This window comes from Anopheles marshallii, chromosome 3 (genome assembly GCF_943734725.1).
Source record: "Anopheles marshallii chromosome 3, idAnoMarsDA_429_01, whole genome shotgun sequence".
Lineage (NCBI taxonomy): Eukaryota > Metazoa > Arthropoda > Insecta > Diptera > Culicidae > Anopheles > Anopheles marshallii.
The window spans coordinates 60,309,060-60,331,327 of record NC_071327.1 but is presented as its reverse complement, the minus strand read 5'-3'; the positions used below and the strand labels follow the sequence as shown (position 1 = coordinate 60,331,327).

The 22,268-nt window shown below is 44.2% G+C and overlaps 1 protein-coding gene across 1 annotated transcript; it reads right to left on the bottom strand.

Moving 5' to 3' along the window:
• Positions 1 to 1,545: 1,545 nt before the first annotated feature.
• Positions 1,546 to 3,626, bottom strand: LOC128712937 (uncharacterized). The gene is made up of 2 exons (XM_053807802.1): positions 2,501 to 3,626; positions 1,546 to 2,426 (listed from the first exon to the last, which is right to left on the bottom strand). Exons 1-2 carry the CDS (start codon positions 3,624 to 3,626, stop codon positions 1,546 to 1,548), a joined length of 2,007 nt encoding a protein of 668 aa, XP_053663777.1.
• Between the last annotated feature and the right edge of the window lie 18,642 nt (positions 3,627 to 22,268).

Sequence of the window (22,268 nt, the reverse complement as noted above, 5' to 3'; positions counted from 1 at the left end):
TTTCCTCCCTCATTCCAGATGCTGCCAGATACGGTTGGCTTATATAAGTGTTCAGAGAAATAAGCTGCCATCAACATCTTAACTTCGAATCTCCACGCGCAAATTGATGCTCCCATGTGAACCACGAAGAAAAGCGACCGTAACCGGTGCTAATCATAAAGTTGTGTAGCTTTACCGAATGGATGGAAGGAATCTCCACGGCACCCCATTGCCATTGATGGTGGATAGCACTCTTTAGCATAAATTATACTCAGTGACCCAGACGTTGAGCTGCCCCGACAGTCGCAACCATGGGAACAAAAATTCATCTCCATTGGTAAATCCCTATTGCTACTAAACCCAGCGGTTGCCACAAATCGTTGCTCATCATCATCAACATCATCACCAGATGGCCAGAAGGGGGGAAGGGGGAGGCATGCCCGGGAGCTCGACGAAACGACCTGCAGAAATCGTAGACTTGGGCAAAAATGAGAAAATGTGGAGGCGATGTGAATAAAATATGCATGATCAAACCTTCATCCACCAACGTGTGGAAAAGCTTTCCAAGAGCAGCGAAGAGCGTGAGAGACCTAGGGGCCCGAAGGTAGGTTGGCAACATCCTTTATATTTGAGCGTGGTTAGTCCAATGGTTTATGTTCAGCCAGCATAAGGAAATGCGCCCAGGTTGATTCGCTGACTCGGACCAACTGGATCGGACGTTCCCATTTCGAGCCGTCCTGTCCCATGCACCACAGCCCAACACCGGGGGGGTTCCTGGTTCCTTGTACATACTACTTACAGCGCAGCGGTAGCTTCGTTTGTGTGCTGAACCAACAGGCACACACACACGCCAGTCGCCATTGTTTGAAGGTGCTAAACCACCGAAACACCGGTATCCGATGCACAGTATCGTTCCGCACCAGGAACCGGTTGCACCTGAAGCACACTCACCCGTCCGTGGCATAAACGACCGATGCAAACTACTGCAACTACCGGTGACAATGTACACGTCGTGGGTTAGTTTGCCTGGTCCCGTAACAACTACCCTTCGGGCCACGCCATTGCACGGGTAGTTGGGCTCGTAAAACTAAAACTAATTAAGTGGAATAGTTAAAGTTGGCGTTACCATAACCGGTGTAAAGGAGACCGGTACGGTATCGACCTCCGCCGTGACAGTATGGAATTAGACTATAAATATCATTAACCGTTCGGTATACGAGCTTATTGCGGGTTCTAAAATTTCATCTCATCGTATATGTTATTGCCTCGCTGGAAGGGATAAACCCGATGAGAATACTGTTGGGTTTGTTTTTTTATTGAAATAAATACCTAACTCTTGCGCCTAATGGTTGCGCTGTGTCAAAATATTAACGTACATTGAAGCATTGCACCGGGCACACCATTTCTGAATCATCCTCGAACCATTCTGCCGTAGCCATTTTAATGCGCCGCTCGCGGACGCTTAACTCTCGGCGGAATAATTGACAGTTCCTTATACGCTGCCATAGCCCGCCTCTAACACTCAATTCGAAGAAAATGGACCCGACGCCACTCGCGTTCGACGTTTTACGACAGCCGTACGGTGCTAAACATTATTATTACACCCAGCACGGTTCGCCATCCCGGACGGTCGTACACAGGCCCGGCACCGTTCCACGTCCGTGGGTCGCTGTCCATCGACGCTTCAATCCACCGGCGGTACACGAACACATCGGTATACACGCCGGGAAAATGGGATCTCCCGCAGCCCCAACCGAAACTAACGACTCCATAAAGTGCACCGCCACAGACCAGCGGCCCACCGGAATCGCCCTGACAGGCGTCGACTCCACCCGCGAAGCTCCCGGCACAGAACGTACCGTCCGGAACGTTTACAACCCGGTGCAGGGAACGGTTGCAACGCTCCAGCTCCAGCACGGTTACGACGGCCTTCTGGAGACAGACGGGCTGGAACTGTTTCGGACCTTCTTGAGTTCGGCCCCAGCCGTAGATGGTACAGCGCTCACCGGTGGTTGGTCTACGGTCTGTCGGCTCGATCGGCATTAAACTGCCGGAGCTAAACGGAACACTGATGTGGAACGGGCTTTGCAAGGATACGAGCCCAATGTCCGCGTACATCGTCCTTGAGTTCCAGCCCGGATGGGACAGGTGTCGGAACACCCGCCGTTGCTGCATTCGTTCGGATCGATCGAACCGATTCAGTATGCCGGCCACTACGGCCATGTTGGACGCTCTCGTCTTTAAGCAGTGTGCTGCGGTCAGTACGCGGTCGGCACTAATCAATGACCCACCGCAAAACAACCCACTTCCAAAGCCGTACCGTCGCTCATGGTGAAGATTTCTAAGGGACACGAGGAATGGAGCATCGTCCGTGTCGGCATTTCTTCCACCTACGATGCGTTCCCCTCGGTTCGAAGCGTCTTCGCTGCAGTTGTAGTGTACATAGTCTGGAAACAGGATTCAACCACAAAATAAGAAACGGGATCATACATTGGGTGCGGCTCGGAAAAAAATCTCCAACCTTCCATCGACACCCGGTCGGTTCCGTCGGTATGGGCGCTATCGTTCGACGGCAACGGACTCTCGAGGGTATTTACCGTGCACAGCTTTACCGCCGGCATGGGACACATGTTCCACACAGCAAAGTCATCAAAGTTGTCCAAAAAGTTGATACCAAACAGCTCTTCAGATTGTTTCCGTTTATCAATTCTTTCGTGCCGCAACCAATATCCTTCGGGCGATTCCCACGAGAACATTGCGCCATACCGCTGTCCATCTGTTGCATGAACGGTGGTGTTGTGTTCCACTTTCAAGATCGAAGCGCAGATGGGTCCTGTCTGTGGGTTGAAGTGATTTTGAAGCCTTTTCAAGTTTTGCTCTGGTGCTCTGGGTGCTCCAGATAGGTGCGCAACACCCCGCAACCCACCGCTGTCTGTGGCGTTACCAATCAGCTCGGTTGCACTTTGGTAAAGCCCTTCGGCACGGTGTGCATCGTTTATCGACTGCTCGGGTGGCAACGGCCCGGTACACCGTATCATGCCACAAATCCACAACTTCAATGATGACGCCACTCGGTGACCGGAGCGCATCCTCCAGTCGAACGTTCCTGTGAACGGTGGAGAACGGAGGCCATTTTGAAGGCATCGATACATACCGTCCCGGGCCATAAAATACTCACCATCAATTCCAGGAAACTTTCTTCCATCATTACCGGGCGGTCCGTTTCTTACCGGCACCGGTACCAGCGTAACGCCTTGCGCTGATTGATTCGGAGGCGTACGGCGTGCGGTGCTGGAACTTTGTTGAAGTGTGGCGCCTTGAGCAGATTGCATGTCGACCTGTTTGCGGTTAAATGATTGCACAGAAGAGCCTTCAAAGTAGCACTCTATCAATTTACTACCGGTCCTTTGTTCGTGTGCCGGTAATTGGGTATGTTTTCCTGCAACGGCTTCTACGGGGCGTGTGCTCCATTGGGCACTGGAAATGCAAGGCTTCCTTTGCTGGATGCCCATTTCTCGGTGTGGAACCCATCCCGAACTATCCAGCAAGAAGGTTTCATCACTTGTCCGAAGAAAGCCAAGGCGTTGAGTTGACATAATCAATAAAAAGATCCCGATGATGGCCATTAGTCCCCAATTCGTTGCCATATTGTGTTGCAATAGAACTTCGTTTCAGACTTCTGACTGTAAACTGTACTGACCATGGCCTCGATGACAGTTTTCCAAACATCGTGAAGTGCGCTTAAAGTTCACTTCGCATAACTCCCGAGCAAAGCCTACTACAGCTTAATTTGCACTCGCTCGACGCGAACAAATATCATCTGTCGATAACTCCCAACTCGCAAGGTCTACTGCGTATCCGTCACTATTCATACAGTTGGATAAATTGCCTAACCAGCGTGTTTTTTTCCTCGCTTTGTTCGCACTGGGAAAAAAAATAAACCCAACAAAATGGGTGCAACAATTCGAATAAAGTGGTTTTCCAGTATTCGAACACAGTATTTGGAAGTGTTTGGAAGCAACAAAGAGAAAAGAAAAACAACTGCTCCACACGTTTAATTTGTGTGGGCCGATCATCCGAATGGCAGATTCTTCTCATTTTCACGCTCTTCGTGCAGTCAAGCATGAGCAGAAACAAAACTGGCCACTACTACTATTGGCGTCACCATCGATACCCACCCCCCCGAACCCCCCCAAATTGGCGCGCCAGCGGGAAAAGTGTTTCGTGTTTGAAGTTTGTCGACCATGTTTTCGGTTAGAAATTCGTGCCGGGTTTTTCGTTCGAACGAACTGAACGGCTACATATCTCATACCAGGCCGTTCCCACCAATCGACCATCCGCACCTGCATACGGATAGCTCGCTCGCTGTCTAATATTTATTGCATTTCCATTCAAATGAAAACTCGCATGAAATATGTAGGTGCATTCCGGGGATGTGCTATTTTTCTGCCATGTTATTTCGCTTCCCATTCCATTTGGGGTGGATAGATTTTTGGGGGGTGCCGATTGTTGGTGTGCGGCAGCTGGGCGTTCTTTAATATGCATCGGTGTACGCGCAGAGTGTGGGACGATCGGACCGGTTGGATGGCTGATTTATATTCACCCCAGCATCGGACCTTAGAAGGCTTCGGGGAAATTGTGTTTGTTGCGTTTCAATTGCGACCACGTGCATTTTTGCGAAAGGACAGCATGTGGTGTTCATGAGAAAGGGAGAGAAAAAAAGCTCACGGAAAAGCACCACGCAGGACGATCAAATTATCTCACGATCGATTTGCTTTATTTCGTCATCGATTAAAACTTTTAGGGTTAAGTGGATTTTGTACACGAGCTAATCATTCCATTGAGCATAGATTTGATAAAACTTTTAATAAGATGTGTGTAAGATTTGAACGCGATTAAACATTGATATCCAATACGCGCGATTTTATGACGAGACATTCGCTCTAATACCTAGGCGCCAAATCACAGCCGCATCGAAAATTCATTGCTCCAACAACTTTCCACTGTCGGACGCGCCTTTCCACTCCCATCTCGAGTGCGCCTTTGCTATCTTCCGCATCAGCTGACAGCACGGCCAACCCGGCCAGAACTCGATGCCATTCATCATTGATGTTTCTGCAACGGCAAACAGTGCCCCGGGATGGAACTTACATATTTTATTACGTTTTCATTACGATTTCAGTTTCAAACGAAGCAATTTATTGTTGCCCGTGTCGCACAGGTTGCTGGTACGGGGTTTGCCCCGCCTTTCGGCTGGTTCGTGCTGGTAACACATTGCGTCGATAGCTTCAACGTGATCCAGTTGTTCGGATCGTGGTTGATTCTTTCCCCTTTTTTTTCCTCGGGTTGCCGAAGGATTTTCACCCTTCCACGGGTGTATGAGCGACCGAATTGAATTTCGTTTCATCTTCCGGTGTGGCGGTAGGATCGAACATGGTTTTTTCATCCAATATGCATAAGGCTAACCATGCTGAACGGAACATCTCGAACGGTGGACAACCATCCTGGGCCATGTTTCATATTTAATACAATATTATCTTGTTCAATATGGATGACACAGGGCGCACAGTAGCATGTCGATGGTGACAAAACATGGCCATTGCTCGTTTAACCAGTTGACAGTTGACAGCAAAGCTTTCTTCCCTTTAGGTGAAACAAAAGCTCCAAACAATTCGGGTGTTGAACGTGCTCAACAACTCAATATGGTTGACGCTATGTAAATGAGATACTGCTCGCTGCTGTGCGATATTGCATTGCAAACCGAGTGTCACAGCACAAAAAAATCACAAGGAAATATATGTTGATTCATTGTTTTGTATGCATGGTGACAAAACATAACTATATTCTATCTGCTCTTTGAAGTTTTGATCAAAAACCATCACAAACGAGGGGCCGATATAAGAAGCATGCTCGGTACATTCGACTACTAAGATCGATAGCTCTGAACGTATTATGGCACCCATAGGATCACAGCATATCCCAGCACAAAAAAAGCAATTGAAACTATGATGAATTCGAAATGAGACAGATAGCACTCCTGGGGGCCGAATAGTTTTTGCATTGTCTCAGTCTTTTTTTGTGGATGAAATACCATGGTAGAAAGATTTTCGAATATTTTCTTTCGTTTCTTGGCGCTTATCCCGTTAACAGGAGGAAATGAAAATTAGTGTCGGAAACTGTCCCACCCAACTGTTCACAGTATAATGAAGATAACTTTTTTTTCCCAAGCACCCAAAAAACTTTAACTACTTCCGGCCGACCCGAAACGATCGACTGGTGGAGATCTGAATCGTCAAAAGTTATCGAATAAACAGGAAGTAGAAGTTATAACGATTCCGTTTGTTAGTCTTTTCGAAGATTTTGAGAAACTCGTCGCAAGCAAATTTCGGTACCACCATGCCGGGGCGCGATTGAAACGGAACGAATGTTTGAGTGGAAAGTTACCATCCCACCATTCCCACTCTAGATGGATCCAATCGACCATGGGGAACTTTCGGGGCGTAGATTTATTAGTCAATCGAATCGTCACTACCGAAAATCGGTTTTCCATTTCGGTGCCTCCCAGTACAGTGACCCAGCGCAAGGCAGTGACCTAATCCTCCGACGAACGGAAAAGCACGACCAGTCTGGCTGGGTAATTACCGATAAGCATGACGCTTTTATGGACTTGTTTGATTGATGTGATACGGCACGGGGCTAAGCCGTAACCGTACTATGCCGAATTATTTGGGCAGCAATGGAACGGGTGGGAGAAAGAGAGAAAGAAAATGTATGACTTAAGAAACTGTAAGGTTCATGGCTTCAAAATATGGAAAAACGTTAAAAATATTCTGTACGACGCAAAAGAGTTGCTGCTATCGAGCAGGAAATATCGATCTTAAGTGAATAAGTACGGTACGTTTCATCTGCTAGCGCGATGAGATAACAAATTATGAACTCATTTATGCTTACATGGCATGTTTTCTTCACCCCTTTTACACACACACACACACACGCTCGTTTCGTAACACACTGCGAAAGATCCCCCTGTGGGGAGGCGTGAACGACCCCACCGTGGCACGTTTTCTTACGATTCCGTGAATGATAACGAGTTGCCAGCTGGTTGCGGGTGGTCCCCCTTTTCTTTCCAGTCACCATAGTACCAGCAGACTTTTCGCGTTTTTATGGACAGTAAAGGATTTTTGCCGCTTTTTTTCTCGGCCTGCTTTGTGTGTGAGCGTAGTCTTGGCTCCTTGGAGGTGTCAAGAACGTACCAGTTTTCATCATCTTGCGTACCATACGTACCTCTTTTTGACTGGAGGACACAATCACACACACACTGTCTGCACTGGTACCAAAAAGCAGATTGAATTATGGCAAAGGTCTTGTTACCTTTGACTGGGAGGACCCCAACCTGTAGCAGAAAGCGTCCGCGTACGCTGAGAGGTTTAAGCAATTTAGTGGAGAGAGAAAGAAAGTGAGAGTGAGAAAGAGAAAGGAAAATGGAGGATAAATTCATAAAATTTATTAGCAGAACTAAGAGCTTTTTCACGCTCCATCTAAAGGCACGATTTCGGGTATTTTCAGCGCAGCGAGAGACGAAATTGTAGTGGGAAAGTCGTGTACTCCTTGCGGGAACAAATTTTGATTCAATTTCCATTCCGCTTCACTTGCAGCCACGGACTTCATAGGGGGGGTTCGGTTTTATGCCGAGTTGACTTTTAAAATTATGGCACCACAACCTGTTCATTGGTTGGTTGTTGCGCGCCCTTTCTTACCTGCCCCTTCGCGGTGGGTGGTTGTAGACAGAGTGACAAAATGCGGCATCAATCGTTTATTTTTTTGGAGCAGGAGAAAGAGACAAAAGAAGAGAGTACTTGAAGTAAAAATATGTAACAAGTCTCGTACGAAGGGCGCAAGAGTTGTTATTCAAATACATTTTTCTAAACGAATTAACTATTTTAAACTCATCGCTTTTGAGGCCAAATTTTACGAGCAAAGCAAAGCATGACAAAACTACAATTACCATTTTCTACCCACACACACACACAAAGATCGTGTAGCGAAAAGAAAATTTATGCAGCAACACCAAAAAAAAAGATCACCAACGGTAAACTTGTCGGTTTTGTATTTGAATAAACTGGAGTTTCCGCCCTGGTGGGTGGGAATTATAGCGTCTCCCAGTTATTTTTCTCACAACCCAGCGCCGGTAGCCGACATTTTCATGGGCCATGATTTTTCCTTCGTTATTATACACCACCGAAACGTTTCTTTTCGGATCTCGCAAAACAGCAAAATCGTTCCGCGCATTTGTCGCAAACATGCACATTTTACTAGGATTGCGCCGGTGGTGGTTCCTTTCATCGGAGCTTGCAGCAAACTTAAAATGCAACTTTTGCTCATGAATTTTAACATACAGGACAAAAAAAAAACCAACGAAGGCTTGTGCCCGTTTGTATGTGTGTGTGTAATGGAAAGAACTTGCAATCCTTTGCACACTACGGCGTGTACGAGTATGATGATATTTTATGTTCTTTTTATCGCCGTGCTACCAAGGTGCAACACAGTGCGATCAAGTTTTCGGCAAGCGTCGATGGGAAAATGCTCCGGAAAAGTGTTAAAAAAAGCGCTATAAAATCAATTGGCCCGGTAAGCTGAACTGCCAGGTGCGGTGAGATGTACGATTACCGAATCGCAACTTGAACGGTATTGAATCGTTTGGTAGGGAAGGGAAAATTGATGGCAGAGAAAAAGCGGATTAAATTTGCACTTTATTGCATTGGTTTGATATGATGGAGGGCTCAAAGTTTTAAGATATACACCACTGGTGGAGATCAGATAATATTCGACGTATAGGAAACAAATTATCGACTGTGATTATTACGAAACATATTAAATAAAAATAGAATTTTCACAACGATGTGTTGCTGTACTCATTAACGAGTTCTCGAAATCGATCCATAATAATATTACCACGTACAGCCGTAACTGCAGCGTAGCGTAATGAGATTATATGCTTACGGAGACCCTGCCTTACAGAAAAATACTGGGAAAAGTCTAATTCATGTAACTAGTACCTCGCAGTTACAGTACCTTCAAAATATTCCACCAATCCCAGTTAGATATTGGAATGCAGAAGTTCTATAGGAAGTTCTATCTAGCTGCTCGAAAACTCGAACTGGTTGTGCCATTATAATGATGCAAATTCGTGGCAAAACAGCACAACTGTTAGCAACCAGACAAATGGTAACATCAAAATGGGGTTGGTAATAAGAACGATGTTTAATCCATTCATTCGGCTTACCGAAACTATGTTGGCTGCACATATGTGTAACTAATTTTAATCCTGTTTCGCGTAATGAGCTCTTTTAATAAGTATTTAAGTATAATCTCATTAGTAAATACAGTAATGTAATGAGTAATGATTGTATTTACTAATGAGATTATACTGAAATACTTGTTAAAAGAGCTCATTTAGTTATCATTTCCTGCAAGATCTGCCCCAAAGTTAAGTTATTACAAGTTGTTATTAGTCGTTCTTAAACCATGTATAATAATTTGCCACCTTCTCTTGAACGAATGAGACACACCGATCTTGTTGTTCCTGGTTTGTATGGTTCATACTGCTGAGATAACTTTAATGCGTAATATTAGTATTTGAGTTAATATTAGTATTAGTATTTAAGTTTAACAGTTTAACATTGCCCTATAATAAATAAAAGTGATCCAAGAGGTCCAAAATATCTATAAAATGTACAAACAACAAACATTTGTATTTCCCTTGCGGTAAACAACCTTTTTCATCGGCACAACAACCTCAAGAGGTCTAGGCCTGCCACATCGACTTTCTTTGACATTATTTACCCAAGCGGTATAGTTAGTCCTGCGTACAGGGATTGGTCCGGATGGGATTTTGGACCGGTCCTGTCGTGTAAACTACCAATACACTACCGAGCCACCCCAAAAAATTGTTGTAAACAATGGTAAGAATAAATACTTCTGCTTGTTCCGCATCGAGAATCAGTGGATGATAATATTTCTGTGTGATTTCTAACTAATTAATCAACCTATGCAAGCAACCTTTGCATGTACAAACAATTGGTAAGTAACGTGGTCCATTAAAAGTACAGGGTCCATTAAAAGAACTGATTCTCAAAAGGGTAGAAGAAGGAGACATAATGCTCACCCAACAACAAAGCTCGCGTCTCTACTACCAACCTTATAAAATTAACACGTTAAAATGTCTGCCATTTCGCACCCAAAACACAAAAGGCTATTTGTTCGCCTTTGCCATGAAAAATCCATTCCTTCGATAAGCGTCTTTACTGGCGCCCATTTCCGGTTTGGTTAAGCGTAAAAAATTGTACAACAAAAGAATTCCACGCGGAGAAAAAAAAAGGTACACACCCAATGTCTGAAAGAAACCATTCCGATACAGGGTGTTGCGTTCTGCCATTCTTCCCCTGATGAAGCAATCAATTTCCAATTAGGAATTGTTCTAATTGCTGTCCTGGCCCTGTTTCGTTGCATGCTACGCATCGCCAGAGCTTTGCCGCCCCGCACTACAAAAGCTTGCCAGCGACAACGGGGCTTTTTTATGTTTTATTATTATGCTCTTTTGTGCGCTTCAATCGCATCATCAATCAGCGAAAGCAATGGCAATCGCGTGGCTAACTCGCGACAAACACAATTCGCGTGTCTTCTTGCCGGGGCGGTCGGGTTCCCGTCCGGACGGATCGGAATGATTAACAGTTTGCCAACCCGCGATGGCAGGCGTTGAAAATGGGTACGATGGTTTGGGGATGGTAACGTTCCTTCGTACTGGTGCCCCATAACCGGGACCACTTCATGTCGCTCAAGAACCCACTCGGGCCAAGGATCGGGACCGGTGTGTGCTTGTGTTTGTGCCGTTTGTCCACCAACGTCCCAAGGTTCGCAGCGGATGTGCGTGATTTGTACGCTGACACTGTTTCTTCGCACGCTTTAAATCAAACCATGAACAAAGTCTTGATTTCTCCATGGAAAAGGATTTTCCTTTTGCGCAGCCGAGTGTGTGTGTGTGTGTGTGTGTGTGTGGAAAAGTAAAGAATGCAGAAAAACAGCTTGTAACAAAAGTCAAGTAATTTAATGATGGTTGTCAGGCGAAAAAGGTGGCAGCGACCAACTGGCCAACTGGTGGCCGTAGTCGGTCGCAGGGTGGCTTTTTTTTTGCTTGCTTACTTCTTTTGTTTGCTGTCCAACTTGTTGTTTTTCACAGCTCGCAACGATAAGGAAATTCCGTGCAAGCTTCGCACAGCAGCGAAGAGCAATAATTAGTAAACGGTCGTTTGAGCGATTCGGTACACTTTGTTTCTTTCAATCTCCAGATGCGATCTGTAATTGTTTTCTTCTATTTGTAACACTCAACTGGAAAGGTGATGTAATGTCTTCTGATGCTTTAGTGGTGGAGTACAGGCTGAGAGGAATTAATTATACATTGCAAAACCGGGCAAAGTCGAAGAAAATGTGTAATTGAGTTTTTAGGATTTGTAAAAGTAAAATAAAAGCGCCCTCAAGAAAGATACAATAGAATTGTTTGCTGAAGTGAAACTAAATTAAACAAAATTATACTGAATTCTGCAGCTAGAAGTACTTAAGCAATAACAATTAACATACAAATTAATGCTGCTGTGTCTTTGCTACTGCATGGAGACAACATTGTACCCAACCAGCGATTGCTATCGCTTTTACTACACTTGATCCACGTGTTTGGTCTGTCGGTTATCATGGCTGGTTCTTTGCCACTCCTATTGTTACGCTAGCTAGTTTTGGTGGCCCCCTTTGCCACCGGACGCCGAAGGTTGCCCCGTGTCGTGTGTGGGGACAGGTGCGACCTCCACAAATGATGCAATCTTAATCTCAAGTTACGATCGATGCAATGGAAGAATGTTTCTCTTTTTTTCGGAGGACAAGTTGATAGCTTGTTATAAAAGACCTGCCATACCATTTCGCTGCCAGCTAACAAGCGTTCGGGGTGCACCGAAGCCAGATACAGTAAACCAACCCCAAGTCGGATATTGTCTCGTACTCGCCACGGTTCATCATTACGACACAGATACGACACTCGCAGTGTCGGCGGAGAAAAGCGTAAAAGCTCCGTGCTTATCGTGTGCGCCATCGTGTACGGCAACATTGTCATCCGTGGCAGCAGCAGCGGTTACTTTCGCTACTAACGTTCGAATACACTGCTGGGAGGATGGGAGCAGTTCGCAGTGGCATAATGGTTCTTCTGATCGTTGCCGTGATTCTGCAGCTGGCGGTGGTCACCGAGGGACAAACGGTCAAAACAACGTGCGCACCGGTCACCCGGTTATCGCGCAAATTGGCAAAGCTGCCGGCCTACGGGTTTGGAGATAATCTTTCGACGCTGTTGGAGCGATTGATGCAAGTCTCCAGGGTTGATGATTCGGACAGTGCGCTGGACAGTGTTGTCGAAGAAGCATAATTTAGGCAGCTATAGTTAAGAATTTTAGGAAGCGTAAATAGTTAGTTAAAGAACTTGGTAAAAAGAGCAATTAAAGTAAGTTAAAAATGGGTGTTTTCATTGAGGTTGAAAGTAACGATATTCATTAAAAAAGTAATTGATAAAATTGTAATAAATGTCATTCCGGTATTTTCAAACAAATAAAACTCCATTTATTGGTGATTGTTTTGTGAGTGTGTGTGTGTAAAATTCTTCCCCAAACCATATCAGATAAAAAGAAAAATCATTCGAAAATTCTATCATTTGAGACTGGAGTGAGGGATAAAACTCATAAATGTCGTCCGGGTACATATTAAGCACTTCACCATCCTTTTTTCTGCGGAATAATCCAAACGATGGAACATATTGACAATCTGAGCAACCACAGGAAAAAAAACGGCCGACTCAAAACCACCCCCAAAACGCTGTACCGTTTGAAACATGTAGTAAGCGGGTAGCAATATTGAGATTTTTCGGGGTAGATTCGGGAAATAGCATGGAAATAAAATTTTAATATTTCATTACGGCATTTTCCAGTAGGTGCGCCCAGTCCCACGCACGAGAGCTGTGGTTGGGGTTGGATCGCGGAACCCACGCGGTGATACGGTACGCAGGTGATCTATGTGTGTATTTCGTTTCAATATCCGTTTTTTTTTTTGAGAAATCCAATAAAAGTATGAAATATTTCGTTGTACTTTTTACGACACATGTTCACAGCGCAGCAAATTGATACAAATTTAATCGCCATGTTAATGATTCCATTTCACCTTAAAGGCATACAATCTGTCCTACGAAGTGATATGCTTTTCTGCCTAGGCTTTGGGTGGAGAGGAAAGTGGGGAAAAAAGGTAAATCAATAACATAAATAGATATAGAGCAGCCACTTGCACACACACACAGAACCCGAAACGAGCAAACGAATTATTTACACAGCTTTTAGCAACACGATCCACTCCACTGCACTCTGCACTGTGGATATATGGGATGATGGACACTTGACGGGCCCCCCCCCACCGACAAATGTAGGGAAATGATGAAACATATGCAACGCTTGCCTAGAACAGAAAACGACAAGACGGGAAAAATACACATGTTTATCACTTTCATAAACAAGAGCTGATTGATGTCGCTCCGGCAGGAAGAGTTGCTCCCGGAATCCATCACATGGGCGAGCTGCCAATAGCGACATGTCATAATGAGACGATACAGAGCTTGCCGATTCCGATTTGCCCCCGGTTGTGCGAAAAAGGATGTCGTACCCGCGGTGGTAGTTCGCGGTTTATGACAGTTCTGCTAACCATCGCGCCAGCACGCCAAGCTAATGAGCCCCACCAGGTGCCGGTATGTTTATTTAAAATGTGCCGTGTGCGTTCGTGTGCAGCTTGAAACGATTCCACCGCCCGCGGATGCTTTGGCAAACGCGCAATGTTATAATTAGTGTTCCGATTGCGCTGCTATTCGGGTGGCTGTGCTTAAAGTAATTGAAAGCGTACACACACACACACATGCCCAACATGGAACTCTTTTTGCGTACGGATGTGTAAACTCAATTAAAGCGTCGAACTCGGGCACTGCAAATAAAATCACCATAATCGTGGACGCGCGCACTCCGGTACTGACCGGCGAGTAATTGTTTGACGTTGCGGCCCAGTTTGATGAATCGAAAAATCGAATTATATTTCTTTGGGGTGGGAAAATTATGTTGGAGATGGCTGTGTACGCATCAGTGCCAGTGGTCGAAGGATAGATTCCTTGCGAATCTCTACACATTGTACTGTTTACTGAGCTAGAAAATATAGCACCAAGGCAATTGTATCTCTTTGCAAACGCCATTGGATGAAAGGAAAACAAGAACGGAAAGTGAGCACGAGAGTGGCCAGGAAATCGAAAAAAACAAAACACATTAACTGTCCTGCCAGGAGCCCTTTGGCCATTTGCATGGTAATGAGTGTACGGTAATCGAGTTTTACGTGACAGTGGCTACACAAACAAAAGCTTGCCCTGCATGTTCTCGTAGTACTGTTTTTTTTTCGCTTGTTCATCCAATCGGTTTACCAGGTCAGTGACGTCAGAGCATTGCCAATAATTCAATACATCCGGGTACGTATCAATGTTGAAACATTGCTCCCACACCAAAATGGAAGCATGTGTGTGCTTTAAGTGAGGCAAAAGCAACGGCATCCAACCAACCACATTGCATCCATTTTCCGGGATCGACAAGGAAGAATATTCCCGGTTTGGAAAAGGGGAAAAGTGTTGTTATTAATATTATTATCATTCGCAATTTACATAGCCATCGTGTGGGTGGCACCAATGCCAACCAACCGATCGCAATATTGCACTTACTAGTGCTTCTAATGCATACTAACCAGCTCTCTTGCGGGCTCACCGTCCCGAAACCCACCCGATTTGTCGGTTATATTGGAAGCCAATTGATCCGTTCCCTGTAATGCTCCCAACCACCTCTTACCGTGCCGAATAACTTGTTGCCATCGATACTACAATGGGCTGCAGTTTGGAAAAGGGCCTCGAAACAGGGTTTGTTTTTTTGCTATTGCTGCACGGGATACATTGTGCCAGTGAATGCCAAAAAAATCTCGCCTGCTTCGATGAAATTGTTTGTGTGTTTGAAATTGAATTCTAACGCACCCTGCCCCCACAAAATCCGCTGATAATTGGTATGGTTTTACATGCATTTATTAATTTATCTGCAATCCATTAGACATTTGTGCAAGGTTTACCCTGTTTACCCTGTTTACACACATCACTATATCGATCATTTTCATTGGAGTTTTAATTTCCTCCTGCAAAAAAAATAACATGGGAAAACTCGAACGTTGCGGTACTAATTTAATATCGAAAATAAATAAATAAATAAAGCGAAATCAAATAATCATTACATAATTATGCAAATGGTCACGTAATTGCGATAAATATGGTTGTGCAAAACTGGACGCTTTGATTGGTTTAGGAAATGGGGAAAAATAAATGAAGTGGTGATGGTGGGTAAGAAATGCGATAGCCAGCGTAATTTGAACAAATACGGCAGGTAATTGGATACAAAATTCATAAATTGCTTTTTTATTGTTCGCAGTGCATTTGCTCGTAATAATGGCGTACTGGTGATGGTAAAGCGCAGTCATTACTTTCTCGTTGGGTTACGAGTTATCAAATCGAATATGAAATACTCTTTAACAAAGAGACCTTCGCGTTTTTATGTGACTTTTGTTTTAAATTTTCAGTCAGTTCTGGAATGTTAAACAATCAACATAATTGATTAATTATGAGCTGATTGTGCCCGTTGAATGCATATGTAACGCATGAAGCTCCTTTAAATTGCAGTTTACGAATTGATTGATGCAGTTCGTATCGAAACACACGTTCAATATCGTCAGAACTCATCGCATTTCTGATTCTCTAGCATCTCTGCAACACTGCAGGCACTCATCGACCTGCTCGAAAACAAAAATGTAATTAATTTGAGTGTGCAGCGTTGCGAGCACGCTGGGTAGGTTTTCGAGCACTTCCCGCACAACTGGCACGATGGTTGGCTCACGTACGGGCTCTCTAGCACGCTTTTACGCAAAGATCGCTCGCGGGCCACCTCAAGATGCTACGGTGGAATTTACGACAGTGCAGCAACCCGTTGGCTTACAAACATTTTCATCAACATCGTTATCGTTACGACCGGTAACTGGCAAAAAAAGGGGGAGGGAGGGGGGGGGGGGCGAAAGCAAGCAACAACAATTTCAACCGAGACACCGAATCCCACGGGATGGAATTTATTTAGTTTCCAAAACCAAAGATTCCATCCACCCGGACGCCCGCAAAGGGCCCTCGGGGTTTTGTTGTACATACGGGCACACAAGACGCTTCTTCCAAAGTCTCCACTCTACGCCCTGTACGCCCTTTCGGTAGTGACGCATACGTAAGCTTTCTTCGGTATGTTTCGTCGAGTCAACGTGGCCGTCGCTATGGTGTTGTGCGCTCCATCATTATCGTCCCGGAACGTCACCGAACGGGAAAAGCTCCACATTAATCGCAGCAGGCAACGACATCACGAACGACGCGGGAATTTGCTCGGAAATATTTCGAAGAACCCACCGGCCACGCCAACCAAGCAGCACCGAGGTTCGTTGCGGGCACAAGACTCTTCCGTCCGGTACGGTGTTCGTCTGTGGTGTAGGGCGAGCGACCAAAGCATCGCTGCTCGGTGGTCCCTCGTTGGTGGTTAGAAAGTGGTTGGGTAAAGCTTTACAGCGCGTTGAAAAAGAAAAATGATGATACATTTGTCTGCAGGGAGCTTGTGTGTATCTGCGTCTTGCCATTTACGTGAAGCACGGGGGGTGTTTTTTCGTGTACCTCCCTCGATGCAGAGTACGATGGTACGAGAGTAACCATAAAACAGAGCCCCGGTAAAGCATTTAGATGGAGCAGTTCTTCACCCACGTTCCATTAGGCGGCGGGATTGGTGCAATGTTTGAATGTACCATAAAGTAAAACAGAGATTTCACAGGAATAGTGCTAAGTAAATGCAGATAATGAACGCATCCAGCCGGCAATTACTGAACAAACGGGTAGAATGCAGCTTAAGGTTGCGCCTTAGTTCCGTATGTTACAGGGTTTTGCGCGTTTTGCTATGTTCGATACAAGTTGAACTGGAAAACGTCCAGGTGTATCTGGAAAACTTCTAATATTCAGTTACTTCAATGACAATCTGTAATCGATTCTATTGACACTTTATCAGTTCCTGATATAATAAACAGATACTACTTACCTATCAGCCGCAACAATCGCCTCGTGGTCTTGGTCTACGGTAGCTGTGTCCTCTTAAATGCTCACAGTCGAACACATTACATTACGTTCTTTGTCCACTTTTCGGGCTGGGTTGTTCGGTGCCATTCTCATAACAAGACAAACCTACCGAAGCGAGACGTAGAGCTCGTCAATGTATCTGCTCCTCCAATATCCTTATGAGACCATCCAATATGAGACCAAACATTATTCTGAGTATTTTCCTCTCGAGCGCTTATAATAAACGGATAGTTATGATTATTTGTATAAAACAAAAAAGCTTTGTACATAATAAATGTCATTTTATAAAAGTTCTAGAAGTTGGGAAGAATTCTAGATCTTCTACAACACATTTCCACAATCAATTTGTACAGAATCCAGAAATGAACTCAAATTTAGTCAATTAACCTTGAAAACCCTGCAATAGTGCACTCACTCGGACGCTCGAGTCTTATCTTCACGATGTAATGTATACAATTAAACAACTTTTCGAATGAAAACAATAATTTTTTACGACATTTCAACACAAAAAAACTGTTATATTGGTGTCGTTTTGAGACGCGATGTACTTTGCAAACTTCCATTGTGTTTTATTATTTTACAGTTCCACGCATATTTTGCAGTGTGCAGTCGGATTTGGTAAAGGACAGACAGCTGTAAAATAAGCACTCTTTTGTTTGTCACATCTTACACGCGCTTTATGGTATGCAAATCTCGCCAGCAACTATAGAAAACTTATTTGCCTCGCCTTCTGCCACAGCTCGTCATCGCGAAAGATTTACGACCGTAGTCGTCCCGTGGTGGTTGCGTGTTTGCCGCTCCGGACAAGGCAGTGATTGTTTTTTTTTTTCTTCTTCTATGTACAGCTACCCCGAATGCATGCGATGGCAAAGTTGATCGAGTGGTTGGCATTGCATCGTGGTATACGACCAATGTTCCATCAGCAAATCCACTTCCACATTCGTTCGTCCTTCGGTACGGAGATGCCAATAACTCCACGATCCATCACTACTGGTCCGTTCGGCAATGGCTAAAAGTACGATCGAAATTGAATGCTTTCAGGCACACGATTCACCGAGAGGTAGTTGGTTATGCAAAATATCTTGTTCCATACAACTCGGTACGGTGTGTTGCGGCCGTTGCCCGCAGGGTGAAACTCCGGAGTGTGGTGAAACGTTTCACGTACGATGGAGACGCCTGGTCACTGTGCGTTCTGCCGGTTGTATTGGATTGGAGGATGGCCAGGATGATTGTTAGCGGAACGTGACTTGGGGTTGCAATGACGTTGTAGCGTCTTGGGACATGTCTTACTGGCGCGTGTAATCTAATCCATCAAGCCGTACGCGACACAAAGTTATGAATGATTATTAAATGAATTAGGTGGAAAAAGAAGTAAAGGCGAAAGTGACATGTTCTATGAAGAAAATTTTAAACGTTTAAAGAAAATGAAATTGTAAAAACATCCATTCCTTTGCGGCTCAACCTTCCAACGCGATGCATCAATCTGCTATGCACTTGTGATCAATGTATCTGTTTGTAAATGTTTTGCGAAACCTGGCACGTATTTCGATCGTATGCAAACTATTTAATCTCTCCCTGCTGCATCTTTTCCCCTCCCACTTGCTTTCCGCACCAGGCCTAAATGACAACTAACGGTTACAATTGCTGTCACTTGGTGACAACATTTTGACGTGCCGCATCAAGACACGGACATGACAACAGTTTGTACCGGGCAGGGACCATCACCCAGCCAACCGGACCGCACGGTATGTCGGCATAAAATATGATGAATTTATTACGAACTACTGCAACAAACTTCGTCCCTGTGTTTGACCACCCACCCCACTGGTCCACCTCGGTGCATCCCTCCGCCATCGGTTCGGAATGAAGTTACTAGAAATGAATGATAAATAATTTATAATTCATTCGAGTGGTCAATTTATCATCGGCCATTCTCGTTGAGTTTCCAACTTTTCGCCAGCCAGCTCCCGCTACGATGCTTATGGGGTTTTCGTGCACGACCACTGATGAAATATGGTTTTTGGGCTTTCGGTTACATCTGAGTGATAAAAGAAGCGAACAGTTCTGTGTGTGTGGCACCCAACTTATTCCGAAGCGTCCGGCCACGGAAGCCACGTTCGCATGATGGATCGGTTTGGCCAAACGTTTCGACGATGGTGCCGGTGGCGTGTCAAAAGGCGTTGGAATGTACGAGGTACGAGACCCGGAAGATTAGGAAACGTACATCGAAAGACAACGGCAACAATCCGGCAGCTGTCTCCCACTGTTTCCGGTGCTGATGCACGAAATACTCCCGCCGGGGTATGCGAGACAGCGAACGAATGCAGTGTCTTTTTTGATGAATCGTGCACGGCTCTTGTTGCGCCGTGTAACGCCAACCGAGCGCCGCTCGTCTAGTGCGGTATGAGTAATTACTTCACCTTCATCACGGTTCGTGTTTCATGTTGCAGCCGGATTTGCAGCCGGAATGTTTAAGTGCAGCGGCTTTCGTTTGATCCGCCGGTTCCGTTACACACTTCAAAAAGTGCAACATATTATCTTGCAGCGGTGGTGTGCGTGATGATGCATAATTTGCCATCGCAGGAAGTAATTTGCAGCGTTCTGTGCTTTTGTCGTGCACCGGTTGTTCTGTAACCATTCCAGTGGTGTTCTGGGTAGCATGAGAAGGTATCACTTTGTATTATTTGTGAAACGTAACGTGATGCATCGTATTGTTGTCTGCTGTTTTCCCATTAAAATCAAGTAAAAATATTATTGAAAGCGACACAGGATTACGTTGCTGATTAATGAACTACAGGTGGCACCGTAGATAAACTGATCTGATGTACGCCAATTCACAGAAGCGTGAAAAGCTTTGTGAGTTTCATTTTCGATAGAAATTAAATTTTTCGTGTCCAAAATATAAATAACAATTTCAATATTTAAATATCGTCCAAAACAAATAAAAAAAAGTCAACTCTATAACTTTAAAGTATAAACAATTTTCCTCCTTGATTCCTGGTTACGTATCAATCCGAAATTCACGAATCTGCTTTTCATGAAGAATTACTGTTGTTTGATTCTATTGCTTTCTCTGTAAAAGCTAAAAAGCTTCTTGATACACAACGCTTAGAAATTCGCTCACTGTGGCTTCCAATTATTCCTTTCACATTGGACGAGCGTTAAGCTTTTTTTTTTGTGCCCTTAAAGCATCCCACACTTTCAAGCACTTATCGCTTGAGATCTTACCCAACCCTGTCCATCAATCACAGCATTGAAGCGAAACAACAACAAAAAAAATGCAAAAAATGCAATTTCATGCAAATATGCAATCATCTCTCCTGGATGCCTTTACGTCCATACTGGACCGTACCCAATCGATCGCAGAACGTCATTCGAGAGCGAAGGATATTGTGTAGCGTTGGTACGTACGTACTCGACGTATTCCACTGGTTTTAGATTTACTATCTCAATAGCTCGTTGGTTCAGTAATGGGAATCCTTGATGAGTAGGGTAAATTGGATCGGCCAGCATGGTAAAAACTGAGGAAACATGTACACAAATTTGCAACCAAATCACACCAGCATAATCATCCAATCAGCAAGTAACCGCCATCATGTGGCTGGACTGCTGGCTTTTTTTTTGTTGTATGCCGTAACGTACAGGCCGGACATGCTTTGTAGTGGACAACTATACGTAGTCTATGTGATTGTTATGAAACAGGTTAATTACAAGTGCTAATGTTTCCTTTGTGGTTGGTGATTGTTGATTAAGGATTAAATGACCATAAATATATAAGGGTTAAGCTTTCCACATTTCGAACCAGCACAGATTCGATTTGCTGAGAAAAATGGTGATGAAGTTTTGGTGACAACTTAAAGATACATGCGCCACACACCAGAAAGATATTAACGTACAACACAAAAAAGAATTATAAACATAAATAAATTTTTCAAATTCCATTCCATTACATAAATTGATACCAGTTTTGTTTTCTGCTCAAGCAAAACAAATATACTAACTTATGAATTCTTGTCTCTTGCCAACTATCTGCTGCATGCATTCCAAAATTGGCATTCTTTCAGTGTAATGCAAACAAAGCGGGTGCATGGGAATTTTATATGGTCTTTTATTCGTTTTTATTATACATGCTTAAGCCAGAAAAGTATATTCTCAAAATATTTTAAATTCTTTGGCCGGAAAATGTATTCAAATTTCTTGCTGCATCGCAAGCTAAAGTGCAACGGAAGCAAAGTGCAGTAATGAATACTTTTCGGAAACTTTTACCTTCCACGCGCACAACTGCAAATTCTCGGGGGAAAAGCTTACTGCTCCTTATAAAAAGCCCTGGGGAACAACATTGCATCGCCATATGGGTAATGTATTAGTGCCTTTTATCTTGTAGTGAACTGCACTTAATTTAGAGCAATTATCCAAACTTTCCCGACTGCACCTCTATTCGGCCACTTTAATCTTTCACCTTCAAAAACGTGGTTAAAAGTGCTGTGCTCTTTTTTTTTATTAAAGCCGTCCTATTTGTTTGTCGCCCAATCATTGTGTGGTTTTTGTGGTAATGGTTACGAGTGAACGATAAAGTTTCAACCGTTAAAGAAGATAATGCAAATTAAAAACGTTCTCCGTTCCATGACCCATTTCGCTGTCGTGTTCTTTCTACCGAGGACATTTAGTTCAGTTGGTGATTGCTTTTGCATTTAATTTCCCGCACTGAGAGGGCAGAACTAAGAGCGAGAGAGTGAACCACGTAGAGCTAGCGTGTGAAGCAAAGGAGCAAAGTGATAGCAATTTTCATCAACATCATCGGTTTGATGGCTGATTTAGCCGTGGCCATGGTGACCTAGGGCCATCTTTGTGGTGGTAATTTAATTGTTGTGCAGAGAAAAGTTTCTCTTTCGTTTGTTTCTTTCCTCTGTGAGTTGGAGCATTTGCACTATTAATTTTTAAGCTCGTTTCACTAATGCAACGAGGATGTATGGCTGATGAGGATTTTTTTAGG